Source organism: Bos mutus, chromosome 1 (genome assembly GCF_027580195.1).
Source record: "Bos mutus isolate GX-2022 chromosome 1, NWIPB_WYAK_1.1, whole genome shotgun sequence".
Classification (NCBI taxonomy): Eukaryota; Metazoa; Chordata; class Mammalia; order Artiodactyla; family Bovidae; genus Bos; species Bos mutus.
This window is the reverse complement of record NC_091617.1, coordinates 142,897,685-142,913,915: the sequence shown is the minus strand read 5'-3', so window position 1 is coordinate 142,913,915 and position 16,231 is coordinate 142,897,685. Positions and strand designations below refer to the sequence as shown.

The following is a 16,231-nucleotide window of genomic DNA, read 5'->3' as shown; positions in this document are numbered from 1 at the left end:
TGCCTCTGACTCTGGTCATTCCCAAGCTGCAAGGTCCCCTACTCTGTCTGCATTGCCACCAAGCTTTCCTGCTGCCCACACAGGACCGCTGTCCTCATCTGATTTCTGCACAGGTTTCACGCTCACCCTGCTTTGTCTTCACCACCCTCATTCCTGGTGCAGAGTCCACCTTTTGCACGAGCGCAGCAAGTGTCTGACTCCAGTCTACTGGAGTCTACTGGAGTCAGACACTGGCAGGGACCCACTGCGTCCATGTTGCTACTGGACGCCCCTGAAGCAGCCAGAGCCACAGGAGGGACCACGTGTGCAGCACTTCCCCAACAGCGAACTCCAGCCCCACCCCAGGGGCACAGCCCAGACAGGCTCCCTCTGTACTCTGCAGCTACCTTCTCCATGGCGTAGCTCCACAAGCCCACGGTGTGGGCAATGTTCGAGTCTATCTGCGCCCGGTCACAGCACCCTTCTATCCTCTGCAGCACCTCCAGGCAGCTCAGGAACACCCAGCAGTCCAGGGCACCGGGCGGCACGGAGACCTGGGGGCACAGGTGCGGGCAGTGAGGAGGGCGCTCGGAGAAGCCCCTCCCGCAGCCACCCAGATTCTGCAAAACCACAGGGAAGAGAAAGGGGTATAATAACAAGGGCAGTGGCTCAGCTACAGGAGGAAGGGCTGTCTGTGCCCAAAAGGACTCAGTGGCTCACACTCCCGATGATACGGAGGGCCTCGGCAGGGGTGTGATCTCAGCAATGTACTCAAAAGCTTATTAAAGATGCCTGCAAGGCGAGCTGTCAGCACGTACTCTAGGCTTGGAAACTGGTCACTTCTCAGTTTAAAGAGCACACATCATGAAGGTGGGAAGCTAAGACCTCAGATGACCACTGGAACACATTTCAGATCATGTATCAACATAGAAATCTAGTATTAAGTAGATATTTGATGGTATTTGAGAACTGCTATTAATTTTTTAGGTGTAATTATGTTTGTAAAAATGGACGCCTGTTGCTTGGGGATGTAATAAACACTATACTGTCAGATATTCAGAAGTATCCACTGTACGTGATGGGTTCTAAGGTGGGCTTTCCTCTGCACTTCAGGGTCTTTGAAACAGGAGTGTCTCACAATTGACAGCACCTTCACGCCACACCTGGCAGTGCAGACTGCCTTTTCAGGGGCACTGACGTCATGAGGTGTCTCACAGCTGGGGCCCCAGCTCTGGTGAGACCCGCCAGTTGGTCCTAGTCACAGTGGGGACTAAGAAGTGATACCACATCAGCTGACAGGGGAGGAGCTGCACAAGCTGACGAAACCAACTTTTGTAAGAAACACTTCTTCAGCGCACCCTGAGCACACACAGAAGGACCTGGCACCAGCTGGAAAGGCCCAGAGAACGCCATTAAATGCTCCCACACGTGCTCAATGCCCAGTCTTTGAAAAATGAGACAAACTACTTAGACCCTTCAAATGAAAAATCAGTACGGAAAATAACAACGTGATCAGAAGCAACTTTCATAAGGTGATAAAGTGGTATGACTCTCTTGTCCAGACAAGGGATCAACCTCAAAGGGATACGGAGAGCTGGTCGGTGGGATGCAGCTCAGGGACCCTGTCCAGAGCACATATCCTCCCCCGAGTCGAACTGCAGTGCTCCACAGGGGGCGAGGCTGAGGAGTACCAATGGCCCACAGGGGTCTCACCCAAAAGCCACATACCTTTAGACAGTGGCAGGCTGAGTTCCTCTGACGGCCACCCACCCCAGTGCCCCACGCCTGACAAAGAGCAAGCCCTGCCTCCCACAACGGACAAGCCCTAGGCAAGCTCAAGGCTCCGCCAGTCCACCTGGAGCCCAGTGGCATTCTCGGCAACTGGACACTTCATGCACCCTAACGAGAAAGACACTGAGTGCCTTTCCATAGACTGTGGGGCCCTCTGGATAAACTCCTTTGTGAACAACAGACTTTTTAAAAATAATTTCTTCATAAACATTCTTTATCTTTCTTCAAACCTCTCTCCTTTTCTAATATCAGTATTATTGGTCACGGCAATAGCTGTCTGACCATTTTCCAAGCATAAAATTAAAGACATTCTTTTGTCTTTTCTTTTTTTTTTTTTTTGTCTTTTCTAAACCTATGTTTTAAAACATAACGCAAACCCCAGTGTCCTATATGGACCACAGCGGGGCCATGCCCACCACACAGCTCCCAACACACCACTGGTGCCTCCTCATGAACTCATACGCACGAAATCAACATGCAGGCACGTCTTGTGTCTGACTCCTCCAGCTAGACTCTGCGTTCACAGCCTCGTCCACTCCAAGTGTGTTGATTTCGGCAGCCACACCCGTCTGCTGTCCACACAGACAGCAGTGACTGCTTCCCTCGTACAGGGTGGACATTTGGGTTATTTCCAGGGCCTGGCAGTTACGGTAAGGCCACCACGAGCGTCCCTGCACTGCCTCCTGGACAGAGGGGGACAAATCGCAGGCTCACGGGCAGCACAGGTTTGGCTCCAGCAGATGCTGCCAAACAGCTCTCCTAAGACGGGTGCCCATTCCTACTCTTCTTGTCAAGGAAAGGACTCCAGGTGCTCCCTGCTCTCACCAACACTTATCAAGCCCTTCCACTGTAGCCACCTGGGGGGTAGATTTCACTGTTATTGTAGTTTGCATTTCTCTATAATGAATGAGACTGAGCACCTTTTCATCTGCTTATTAGCCAACTGGATATCTTCATTTGCCTAATTTCTATTGATTTTTCAGTCTTTTAAGCTGATTTGTAGGGGTTCTTCCCATACTCTGGGTAAGAGTCCTCCTTAACTATACAGCCAATGGACCTCTGACCCCTCCTAGCCGCCCCGTCACCCCTCCTCCGTGGTGCTGATTGATGACGAGAGGCTCTGATTTCCAGGCTGCCCATTTTCCACACTCTTACCTCCTGGCCAAAGCCTTTCTGCCCTATTTAAGAAACATTTGCTAATCTCAAGGTCATAAAGATACTTTCCCACATTATCTTTCAGAAGCTTTCTTGCTTTATCTTTCATAAACTAATAATTATTTGTGGGTGGTATGAGATTCAGTTACTCAGACCCATTTATTCATTGAATCCATTTATATTCCATTTGTTCGAAGTCTACCCCAGTGCCTTTGCTCCAACCTCACATTTCTCCCCAGGTCTCAGCTGAGTCTCCAACTCTTCTCTGCATCTTCTCCTAATCGGGAGCCTCTCTCTGCCCTCACCTCTCACAGCACCCCAGCTTTCAACCTATGGGTGGCTCCCCACTAGCTGTAGAATAAAAGCCAACTTTCAAGGTGATGTATGCTTTCAAACCTGGCTTCCAAGACCTTTGGAGCCTCACCTCCATGTCCTGCCTCAGCCCTAAGTTCTACCAAGACTAAGCTCCTCGAGAGTTCTTTCTCAACAGTGAGTTCTCTTCCTGAAACTCACTCTCTCTGCCTGCCACCCAGGCCACGTCCACCTGGTGGGTCCTGACTCAGCTCACAGGGTGAGGAGGGGTGATGTTGGTCTGTCGTGCTCGCTGCTAAAAGCACAGCTCCTAGAGTGAGTGCTTGGCTAGCACAAAACAGGTGCTCAACAAGTAACTGCTGAATGAACGAAACTTTAAAACCCAGCTCACACAAGACCACCTCTTGACTCCCACCCCAGACATGTCAGGCAGTGTCCATGTGCCCATGCAAGCTGCCCCTCTCTCCTCGATTTCACCCCCACCCACCCACCCCGCCCTGGAACAGCTTGCTCTGATGGCCCGGCAGCTCTGGGCTCTGAGAGCCCCCTCACACAGCTGGCTCTGTGCACAAACTGGGGGTTTCTTGAGGTCAAGCAGGACTCGTTTCTTCCTCATGAGTGGGCCCTCTCTCCCCTCACCACTGTGTGTGGTCAGCTGCTTTCTCAACGGTGCTGGGCAGTTCCTTCTCTAATCCTCTTTCCCTCTTCCTGAGGCTCATCGGCTCTTATTGACATCAGCGCCCTCCCCGGTTGCCTCCTGCTCCGTCCACTCCCACTCCTCTCACAGTTCGGGTCCTCCCTCAGGGCTCAAGGTCACGTGATGAGCAAGTACTTGAGGACCCTGAGGTTCGCTCCTCTGCAAAGCCTCTGCTCTGTCCTCCGTGGGGCCTGAACCCAGGAATGCCAACGCCAGCTGGCAGGCCTGGATGGCAGGCCTTGTCCATCCTGCTCAGCCTGCAGCTTCTCCCACACACAGTCTGGGCGCAGGCCTCTCACGCATGGCGCTGGCCAGGCTCTAGATCCTGAAGAGTCCTGATCTCTTGGCCAGCCCTGTCTGTGAACATAATCAGAACCTATGCTGATAAAAGACAAGCCGGTACCGAGAAAAACACATTAACACAGAAATCCTCTGGGGAGTCACTATAACAAACATAGAACGACATTCTAGAAAATATCTTCCTTATATTGTTCTCACTTACCAATCTGGTAAAGATGAAAATATATACACGTATTACTTTTTTTTCTTACCAAAGATGCAGGGAAAGAGTATTACTAGTGTAAGTAAAAACGGGACGATCTTTCTAGAAAGCAATTTGACGACGTACACTAAAAGTGTTAAAGACAAGTGCAGTCTTCAACTGGCCACCCTACGTGTGAACGCACTGAGTAAGGGTGACGGACCAGGACACACACTCCTGCAACGGCAGACACTGCTGAACAGTCCCGAAGTCCAAACAGTCCTCTACACACACAAAGGCCACAGACCAACAAGAGAGCCTCTTACTTTAGAATAAGCAATGACATTTTCTTCTGCACATCTGTCTGTATTTTCCAAATTTATGCAGGAAATACACTAGACTTTTGGTAAACAGGTGGGGGAGGGTTTAAATGTTGTAGACAACAAAGAGATACTCTGTGACGGAGTCATCTGAGCCCCCACAGACCTGGCGCAACCTTAGGGCTATTGCTCCTGACGCCAGCAGCACTGTGGGTAGGCACCCTTTCCACACTCACACACTGCCAAGCCGGGAGCTGGTCCCCGGCCTCAGCAGGCACCGCCGCAGGTGACGACCCCAGGCCACACCACGGAGGTGGCATCTGGCCACCTCAGTGTCTCCTACTCTCAGAGAAGATACTATAAATCAACTGATGCACCAACAAGGAAGTCACCACAACTTGCTTTACAAACCACAAAGAGCAAACACAGGCATCTTCTGCAAAAGAAACATCACAATAAGAAATGCACAAAATGGTTGCAATACATATGCTTTTGGCTTAATAAGGATAAATGACCAAACCTAACCCTAGAAGCACCACGTGCTAGCCCAACCTGCAAGCTGCCTGAGAAATGACTCTGCAGTGGCAGTTCTGCCCAGCTCTGTGTGGGGGAACCCAAGGCTCTACGCTGGCCTCTGGCCACGGACACGACTGTCAACAACAATCATCAGAAAGAAAGCTAGCAGACACAGGAAATGAGTTCTAGTTTTGAGAGCGGAATCAAATATGCAGAAAAAATAAATAATTTTGAGTCTTGAATTTTCATTGTCTCCATAAAAATTTAAAGAAATTCTAAGAATAAAACTTATCCGCTTTATTGCCAACCGCAAAACTTCTTTAAGATATAAGGACCACCCCCAGCTCCCAAAACAACCTAGAGAGAGATCTCAGATGAGAAAGTAGAGAGAGTTCTGTGCCTGGCGCCCCACATGCCCTCTCCAGGGAGAACACCATCACTAAGTCCTAAAGAGCCCTCCTGGGTGACCCCAATTTGAAGGTGCCAAGGCTGGACTGCTTGGGCTCTTAATACACTCCCATGTTTTCCCCTGATCCACTAACAAGAGAAAATCTCTCAGTTAGTAAATCTCTAGGCATCCCTGTCCCATTAATGAAGCAACCCCCTCAGCCCTGGAGTCTGTACAACTAGACTGGAATAGCCAAAGATTATCTCAACCTATTTGGTGACAGGTGGCCACAAGAACATCACCTCAAGGTGGAAAGTGTTCTTTTTTTCTCATATGTTCGATTAGATGTCCAAAGAAGAAAAATAATTTGATAAAATGTCCTAAATTCTCAAGTTTGTGGCTCAGCTAGGCTAGGCATCTCTTCTTTAGAAATTAGCACAATAGTTTATCTTATTGAGTCTGTTATTTAGCTTTTTAGGGAACATAAAACAGAAATGTCTATGATATGAAAACTACCCCTACCACCAGTGCCCTGGGTCTTCACTAACTGTGCCCCCAGAGCCCTGACGTGGAGCCCAACAGAAAGGACCGCAGCCTGCCGGGAGGATCCGAGTCTTCGACGAGTTAATTATGTTACCTGTAAGTCACCTAACCACTTCCACACCTACTTTCTTCCTTTATAAAATGGAATTAGACCCCCCTCTCAGTTCTTAACCAGGCAGTGGGAGCGGGTGCCTAAGAATCCTCTGAAAGTGTATGTAACAACTGGAGTGTGTATATGTGCAGTTTTCCATGTAAAGAGGTCACTAAAACAAAGAAGGTGAGGACGCCCGGAATGGACAGTCACTAGCGCTCCCCTACCTCACTAAAATGTTTCCAATGCCAAGGGCAGGAAAAGAGCCCAGAGCCCTGGGGGTGTTAATCTAGAAAACCAAGTGTTCCGCTACAATGAACACCTTCAGCTAACTGTGTTCTTTCCCACACGCGTGCACACGTGTGCTTGTAACGTATCGCCATTAAACTGGGTGCTACTGATTAACGTGCACAGCTTGCTGTGTGTCACTCACATTGTCACCGGCACGCTCATGTGCAAATTCATGTATCTGAAAGGACAGCTCTGAAAGAAAACAAACACTGCCTGCGAAACCTGATTCTGCGTGTCCCCCAGATGAGTGATCTTGATCAGTGAGGCCCAGCTCCCACAGAACAAGCCAGGGTTACCTTAAAAATTATATTGAGAAACTCATCTAGGAGGCTCGCTGTGGGCCAATGTGAACTGCACTGTGTTGAGAGCAGAAGTTGTATTTTCTAGCAATTACTTAATCGGTTTCTACACCAACAGTCAGGAAGCGGGTAAATGGGGAAAAGAGACGACTCACTTCCAAGAGCTTCAGCTCCTGCACACAGCTGTGCAGCAGTTCTAGGGCGCGCTGAGCCACCTCCCACGGCCTCTGCAGGAAGAGGAGCAGGGTGCACTGGCGAGAGAACAGGTAACTGCGCAGATCTAACAGGGTGGCTTCTTGCCTCTGTATCAATTCGCGCTTCTCCATATCTATGGGCTTTCGGAGGATCAATCCATTCCAGCTCTTCACCGGCTGGCAGAAAAAAGTCAGCCAGTTGGCACCATCTAAACAAACACACATCGTGAAAGGCGCTGACTGCAGATTCCTTCACCTCACTGCGTGGGACCGTGAGCCCTAGGGGACCGATGGGCGGCTCAACTGCTGTTCGGCCCGAAGCGCCAGCCCCCCCTCGAGGCTGTGGGGAACCCAGCAAGGGACATAGGACAGAGTGCTCACTACAAGAACACCCACTCAGCACCTGGCATTGGGGGACAGGACAGAGGCCACAAGGCACAACGCCGTTGCAGGCCCCGAAGGTCGTGAACAAGCCAGGATGCGATCAGGCTGCCGGGCTGAGGGTCGGGGACACCTCAGGCTCCACAATCAGTCACCGGGGAGGAGGCAGGAGGCCCAGGCGGGAGTGTGCTATGGGGTTCCTCCCTACTGTGTGCGGGGGAGCAGCCTGGCCACGGGACAGTCTTTTTCTTCTTTCATCCCCACACTCTTCCTGACGTGTTTAAGCCTCCTGCCTGTCTGCCACTCAACCCTGTCAACACCTGAGCCCAGCTCCCAGAGGAAGGGCCCACAGGCACGAGGAAGCAGTAGTAGTGGGAAGCAGGGGGAACCTCCTCTAACTGTCGGAGATTTCCAACAAGGCCCCCCAATTCTAAGAGCCCAAAGACTCAAATATGGTTTTAAACTAAACACAAGTGTCTACAATAACAGGGTCATTCAATCTTAAGGAAAAAAACTTTTTGATCTACCGTTCTCTCTCACAGCCACCTCCCTGGACGTCCACGTCTACCCTGGCATGGTGGCATCGCTTCGTGGCTGCAGGGCCAGCGACAGCACCAGCGTCCCTCACGGACCTGAGCTGAGACTGAGGGGCTCACTGTCCATAAAGTGAGGTGTCCCCCCAGCTGTCAGGCCCTTCCTCAGCAGATCCCTCTGCTAAGGCCCCATCGGAGCCCACTGGGGTTTCCTGGCTGCCCCCCGTTTGGTCAGGCCTCTCTTGGAGGGCCTCCTAGGCCCCCATCTGACACTAACCAGCCTTAGCGCCACCCTCCCCCACACCTGCATCTGCTGCCCAGCCTGCACTTGCTACCCTCACTGCCTGACTCTAAGTGACATACTTGTTTTTTCATATGTCTCCCTTTCATGTAAACTCCATCAAAGAAGGAATTTTGTTGTGTTCCCTACTGTATTCAGAACAGGGAAGGCTCTCAAGAAGTATGTGTATGAACGAACAAAAATGAACCACCTTATCATTTCACTGTAAAAGCTGGTCCAGGCTTACTTTTGGATTTTAAATTGCCCCAGGTTTATTTTAAAACTGAGAGAACAAAGAAACTATGTGAAATATAAGAAACATGTAAGCTATCTGAGACACACACACACACACATATATATACACACATATATATATGTATAACATGGGTATGTAAGTTATAAGAAATGTAATTTAACTCCCTTTAAGTTTTCAAAATCTAATTAGTAAATTGCTGTAGTTATATGCTTTTGTCTGTGTCTCAGCAAAGTAAGAGATCCAAAGCTGAAATGAATGAAAACTGCCTGGAAGTGGGCCTCAGTGGGTGACATCGCATCACTCTGAGAACCAAGGCGGGGCCCACAGGCCAGGGGGGCGGCCCCTGCACCTCACTCCCTACAGGTCTCCTAGCAGACACGACAATGGCTCCTGGGAATCACGCCTTTCTTCAGACACTATGACAAAGGTTCTTAAAAGAACCCCCGAAAAAGATGTCTATCATAGTACTGCTTGTGGTAGCAGAGTGGAGACAACCCAAATGCCCAGCACCAGGGGTGGCTGAATCAAGTCTAAGGAGCCCACACTGTGAAGCACTCTGCAGCTACTGTAGAAACAGCTTAGCACCTGACCTGTCCCCCTGAACAGATGCCTGCGATGGACTGCTAGTAAGAACAAGCTACAGACAAATGTCATGATAATGTGATGCCATTTCTACCAAAATAAATACCAAGCAAAGAACAGTGAGCACAATTACAAACTTTTTCTTTGTACACGGGTCACTGTGCTAGTTTCGTATTTTTAGAAAACTTTAAGACATCGTTAAAAAGATGAACACCCTTTACAATGGTGTCATGTAAGACTCACTGTAGTGAACACTCAAATATCACACAGACAACCTCTTAACCAAAGAAAAAGATCCCCCACACTATGTTAGCAAGGAGGCACAGCATCGGGAGCATCCCTAGACAGACAGCTCAAGCTGTAGAAATGACACTTTATATCTGAAAACAACTCCTTCAACACTTTGATTCCTCAAGATTCTTCCACAAGTGTGACTAACACCTAACCCTCATTTCACTCCCTATAGCAAGATGGGAATATATCCTGCATAATCTGTTTTTAAAAACCACGGAAGATTAGGTAATTAACATTAGGTAAATAACAGCAGCTTCCATACTAGTTAGAAGTGGGGAAAGCTATGGTGAGAAAAGAACTTGTTTCTAAAACTTCACTACTCACCCCCAGCACCAAAGTTGACAACATACTGAGAAAACAAGGCGTCCAGCTCATCGTACTGCACCAGAGCGTCTTCAAACTGCTGTAGCATCTCAAAGACAAAGGCAAGCTCCTCCTAGTCACCCAAAGAAAGTTTAAAAAGGAAAACACAAAATTATAAATCAGTGTTTTGAAATAAGAAGCCAGGAAAGATCACAACAGAGAAAAGCAAGCAGCATTCTGAACAATGTTTATGCTAAGAAACAGAAAATCAAGTTAATGACCAGGCACAGACAGAAGCAGGAAAAGGCCAGCATGACTCCTGGAGTCCCTCTGTGACGTGCCAGGCCTGAGTGCTCGGCCTCTTGTCCTTGGTGCTTCCCTTGCTCCCCAGACAAACACTCTTTAATTAGAATTCTGCTCTATGGAATAGCGGAATCTTCTCCTTCCTTTACTTATTAAACCAACTACTTATTTATATCTATGGAGACACAAGGATGCTGATTCTATCCCACGGGGTGCATCTCTGGTCTGTCACTACTCATTTGCTGCACACACTGCTCCTGCTTTGGATGTCAGGAGGCCCCTGGAGGTGCTGTGTGTGCTCCTTTGACAGACCTCCAGCTTTTTCTTGAGCACCTGCTTACTTTCTGCTTCTACAAAATATTGTATTTTCCCTACATTAGCCCTGGAACCAATCATGTCCAGGAGTCCTGGCAACTTTTACTGGAGAATGCAGTTTAGAAACCAAGATCTTAGCACTAACTCTGCTCACTGCTACTGAGGTGTCATTTTTTCCAGACCCCATCAGAGGAGAGAGCAAAGCAATATTTACATGCACACACATTAACTGCCACCCACACATACATCAATATTTCTGAATCTATCTACCCAGCCATCCAGTTATCCAACCACGAGTTCACACTGATTCTAAACCAATACCACTGTGTTCATTTGGACTCTTCTCTTTCCTTGTCACTACTCTTAGGAAATAAGTTTAATACGATTGAAGGGTAAAGAGACAGGGTGATCTGAAAGTTTTGTCATAGTCAGCCATACAGGAAATTATGAACACGTTCAAACTCCCTTATGTTGCCCAAAATCACCCAAATATCACCACGACAGGAGCATCAGAATAAGAGACAAACTTCAAAATTTCTAATTAGGGTCTTTTATTTATTCAAGGTTCATTATTTCTTCAGTAATTAATATGCAAGTGATATTTAAATATGAAAATTACAAAATATGAAAATCATGCTTTTCCAGGCAAAACATGGTGAACAAAGAACAAGGACCCTAACAGCAACACTCTCATCCCTCTGCAGTGCACAGAGGGTCTCCTCCCCCTAGCTCCTCTGTTTCACATCACTTTGTTCACTTAACACACTCTTCCTCTTAAAAAACAAGAGAACTGACTATAGACCACAATTTCTGGAAACCTAAACACTTTTGTAAGCTAGAGTAAAGAAACCAGCTTAAGACAATCTTTCATTGGAACCCAAAGTTATAAAACTATGGCGGAAACACACTTGGGACTCAAGTAGTTCAACCACAGCGCCAGGCAGGCAGTAGACATCTCATCGTCAGGGCCGTCACCAGTGCTGGGCCCCACGGCCGAAGCCAGGCCCATGGTCGACAACCAGGAGGCCCGAGGCGCCGACAAAAGCAGACCTGCTCTGAGGACAAGGTCATTTCATAAAAGGCTAGATGCCAAGCTCTGAAGCAGCGAGGCAGCTGACACAGTACCTACTCAGGAGACCACCTCCGATCTTCCTTAATCAGCCATGAGAATGAAGCTGGCCACTGCACTGTCACTTGGTCTTATAAGCTACATCCATATGAATGACCGCAAGAGAGCTGCCTTATTCACAAGAATGAAGAGGGAGGGAAAGAGAAGGAAGCAGTCTCACTCTGCTTAGTCACTCAGGTACCTGCACCATGAAGTATTCACAGAAGCTCCAGCCTGGCTCGGTCCTCTTCTCTCTCAAGGTTCTCATGTCATCCTCAAACTTGCCTAGGTTTTTTGTAAAAGACATAAGAAGTAATGTCCTGAGTTTGGTCAGGAAGGCATTCCAGGATTCCTGAGTTCGGGAGGAGTCCTTCAAGGGATCGGAGAGTACGACACACCTGGGAAGACATGAACAGATTATGCAGAAAACACTCCAGGCACAGACCACCACCCAACAGTGACCACGATCTTGGGATGCAAACGGGCTTCCTCCCTCCTCTTCCTTTCTTCCCTCTAGAACTGGTGAAACACATCAGGCAGGTGATGAGACATCAGATGAGGAAATGGTTTCATCGTGAGCTGGTCTAAGGCTATGTAAGCAGTCAGTGAGTGCTGTTATGAGAGAGGTGCTGCAGAATGGATGGGGGGGTTATGATGAGTCACAAGACTCAGACCCTGTCTACAGGGTGCACTGGAAAATAAGGTGACTGCGCCTCAGTTCCCAAACCCCAGGTGCCCTGCCCACTTCAAAAACCTCTTAGGGTTCCCGGTGACTGACAGACTAAAAGGCAGGTGTTTAACATGGCACCTGAGGACCATGACAACATGGACCAGCCCGGTGTCCAGCTCTGATTCCTACTCTCTCCAGTTCAAGCCCACTCAGCTTCTCAGGCTCTCCTGTCCTTCTACCCAACACGTTCCTGCTCGCCCCACACAACCCTGCTCGCTGACACACCCTCACTGACCCTCCCCCAGCCCCGCCCCAGCTGCTCCGAGCTCAGCCCCCCGATCCAGGACCAGCGCCATCAGCACACTCTGCAAACACTTCTCACTGTTAGTCTGTCTCTCCCACCAGCTGAGCTCAAGAGTAGCGTCAATAAACAATAAATAAAGGCTCAGAAGGACAGGGCTTAACTTATGGGACTTCCCTGGTGGCTCATAAAGAATCCACCTGCAATGCTAGAGACTCAGGTTCGATCCCTGGGACAGGAGGATCCCATGGAAAAGGAAATGGCAGCCCACTCCAGTATTCTTGCCTGGAGAATCCCAGGGACAGAGGAGACTGGTGGGCTACAGACACAGGGTTGCAAAGACTCAGGGAGAACTGAGTGACTGAACAACAACAACAAAGGTATGATACAATTTCACTACAAAAAACTCTGTATCCACGGTGTACAAATCTCAAAGGCTTGTATAAGTTACAAGTGTTTCCAGTGGACCTGGAAAAGATAACCTGTTCATCCAACAGGTGAAAAAGGTAAAACTTTCTTTATCCTTGAAAACAATATAATCTAGAGAGATGGGTAAATTTGAACTTAGAAATAACTTCTAAATATTGATGCTATGAATTTCAACATTTCTCCTCTATAAATACTTCACCTGAATTACCAGCAAGTGGCAAAATGAACAGATTTTAAGTTTCATTTCCTTTGGGCCCCATCATCCCCCCTGCAGGAAGGACTGATTTACCAGAGGACAAAGGGTGAAACAGCCACAGTCTAGACAGCCCACCAGATGAGTAATCAGTACCAAGAAAGAAATTTTAAAACTTGTAGCTGGCCTTAATTTCAGTCACCCCACTCACCTCACTCCACCGCATTAGATACTGTTTCTTCCCCTGAAAGATAAAGGGGTCCAGGCAGCTCACTCCTAAGCCCCATCCCACCATGGAAGTAACATCATTTGTTCACTGTATGAGCTGCTAGGGTCTGCTGGCTCAGCAGTTTCTCCTTAAGGCCTTAAAGATTGCAATCATCCACATTTATTTCTGACCAGATGCAGAGTTCTCTACTACAGGGGTGGATGAAAAAAGAAACCTACATGAACAGCAACCACCGAAACAATATTTTCCTTCAGTGACCTGGTGCTTATCAACCAGACAATACATCCTTTACACTCTCCGTCCCTCATTAAGACTTTCAACGTTTACTGTTTCCAGATCTTCTCCTTATTAATTAAAGCAACAAACAAACTAAGCTTCAGAAATTCCCATCAAGCGTTGTTAACTCAGAAAAGGAGAACCCAAAGCAGCTGATGAAGTCAGGGCTGGTGGGGGCCGATCTGAGCAGAGCAGCGTCCACAGAGCAGGCACCAGTGTGGCAAGGAGCTCCGCGCAGGGGCCTCCCTGTCACTGGGATGCCGCTGCAAAGACAACACGTGACCCTGTGTCAGCAATACTCACCAAGAGCCTGGAAATGCACAAAAAGTTTTACCCAATTTTCCTTTTAGGGAATCCATTAAGGAGACAATTAAGGAGGGGCCTGGTCTCCTAGGCTGCATCCACCACATGCTCAAGCATCAGGCACAGGGCAGGCACTCACAGAGCAAATACTTATGATCACCTGGAAGCCAGTCAACTATCTCACCTAGATGTCAGCCCAATGAGGTTAACAGCAAACACACACGTACCTGTCACTCTGTTTATTACAGAAATCATTTCTTATTTTGTCCACAATGGAAGCTCGGGGAAGTATGTTGGTTTTGTTTTTTTTCTTGGCATCATTTTCAACCACCACAATTAACCAGTCCACGGAGCTATAAGCTTTCAGAACATTCTGCCACTTGGTGAGGTCATCCTTTACCGTAGCTTTATACACTTCAGTATCCTGAAAATAAATGAGTCAACGTGAACACAGATTTATCAACAGCCTGTAGTTTATAGGGCAAAAGAGCCTGATAACAGACAGCAGCAGGCTTTTCCGCTCTGGGGCACGGACACTCCATGGAGTCTGCGGCCGGCCCAGCTGCGGCGCTCAGGGCAGGCTCCCACCATGCCCCAGGTGCACGTCGTCCCTGAGCCCAGGGGCACCGAGGGGAGGTCCTCCAACGTCATGAGGAAGAGCTGGAAAGGCAGAGGGCCCAGCACGCTGCCCACCGAGACACACTCTGCTAAGAAGGCTGGGATTTTAAAACCCAGGTCTGCAGGGCTAGGGCCCTGGGCCCAAACACGGCAGGGTCCCCTCCGGTCACGGCCCCACCATGACAGGAAAGGGGAGCGGCCGGTCCCGCTGCAGGCCCACTGCCATCTAGGGGCGGGGGCTTTACCGTGGCTTCCTCCACAGCCCCATGGCACTCCAGGAGCCCCCAGAACCACTCCAACCTCAATGCCACTCGCAGGCCATGTCAGAGACAAGGCAGCTTTAGAGGTGACCCAGACAAAGAGGACAATCCAGGACTTTTGGAAATTTTTCTCATTCACATGGCCTCAACAGCGGAGCCAACATGGGCCTGGAAATCAAAGCTACTCCTGACTCGGGGCCTAAACGGCAGCCTGCTGGAGACGGTAGTCCTTCTGCCCCGGACATCAACAAGCCCAGCCTCAGCTCTCCTCCAGAGAGAAGCAGGGAGACACAAATTCTCCTTGCTTTGTAACTCTGTTTACAACTGATCTTATGCTCCATGAATCCACTCAGCAGATTAAGAGCGAAAATCGAAACCAAGATGCTTAACTCATTTCAGTATCAGATATTTTCAGACCTTTGGAAACTAATTAATAGCTACTGTCTAAATATATTCTTTCCCTCTTTGAAGAAAAGGATTCCTTATTATTCTGCCCATATTTCCTCTGGATTTCTTTAGTCTCTTTTGAATAACACTCATGTGACTGATCCATGAATGAGTTAAATCTCAAATTCTGTATCAAGTCCCTCCCTTTCATTTAATCAGTAAGTGAAAAGTTCCAATAGGCAGTACTTAAAAACGTTAAAAACTGCTAGGTCCTCAGTGTAACTCTGAAACAACTACAATCTGAAAAAGAACTTTTGGTTAAAAGGAAAACCATCCCGCAAAATTCTGATTTCTGTGAATTAATATCCAACAGTAACACACTCACAAACTGCTTATTTTCCACACAATGGCAGTGCTTAGGACCAGAAGTTTTACAGGGCTGGTGTTTTGTCAGAACACAGATACCTGACCCCTGGAAAGTGAAACCAGAAGGCCAGGGGGTGGCAGCCCAGGACCCAGCAGTTTCAAAATCAAAGCACAGATGCAGATCTCAAGGCCCACTGGACAGGGAGAGGTGAGGCAACATGATAAGTTCCAAGGAGGCCTTCCCAGGCGCTCTTTGCCAGAACCCACCACAAGGGGGGCAACCACACACCAAGGGGACACCAGCCCCTCTCCTGGGGACGCTGTGGGTGGCAGCCTGCAGGGACTCTCAGAAGAGGCCTCAATGAGCAGCAGGAAGGACAGAGTCCCCCGAAGTCCTAGAGGAATCAGGACAGAACCCAGGCCATGGCTCACGATGGTGAGCAAACAACAAACATTCCAAGAGAGGCTCAGTGACTCTGCAGAAGAGGAACCCAAGCTGAACCTGTGGGGCTAAGGGTCTCTCAGGAAACCACAGTGAAGAGAGGAAAACCCCATCATGGAGGACAGTGAGTGCCTGGCTTCTCTGAGCTGGAGAAAGTCACACACACACAAAGGGAAGGAATGAGAACTGACCCTGGGTGCTGCACTGGAACTGGGTTGTGTGTATGCACACGTTCACATGCACGGGCACAAAGAGTTACATATGGAGGTGTAAACACACGTGTGGGGACACATACACACATGTATCCTCCAACCTATGCTGTCCTTAGTCGCTCAGTCTTGTCCA

General features: G+C 48.7%; 1 protein-coding gene across 1 annotated transcript in view; it reads right to left on the bottom strand.

The window, feature by feature from the left end:
- Window positions 1-16,231, bottom strand: part of TRAPPC10 (trafficking protein particle complex subunit 10) — a 78,444-nt gene that overhangs the window by 32,683 nt on the left and 29,530 nt on the right. Inside the window, 5 exon segments of the mRNA XM_070376863.1 lie at window positions 387-533; window positions 7,019-7,266; window positions 9,708-9,819; window positions 11,615-11,810; window positions 14,041-14,237. Coding sequence (XP_070232964.1) covers window positions 387-533; window positions 7,019-7,266; window positions 9,708-9,819; window positions 11,615-11,810; window positions 14,041-14,237 — 900 coding nt within the window.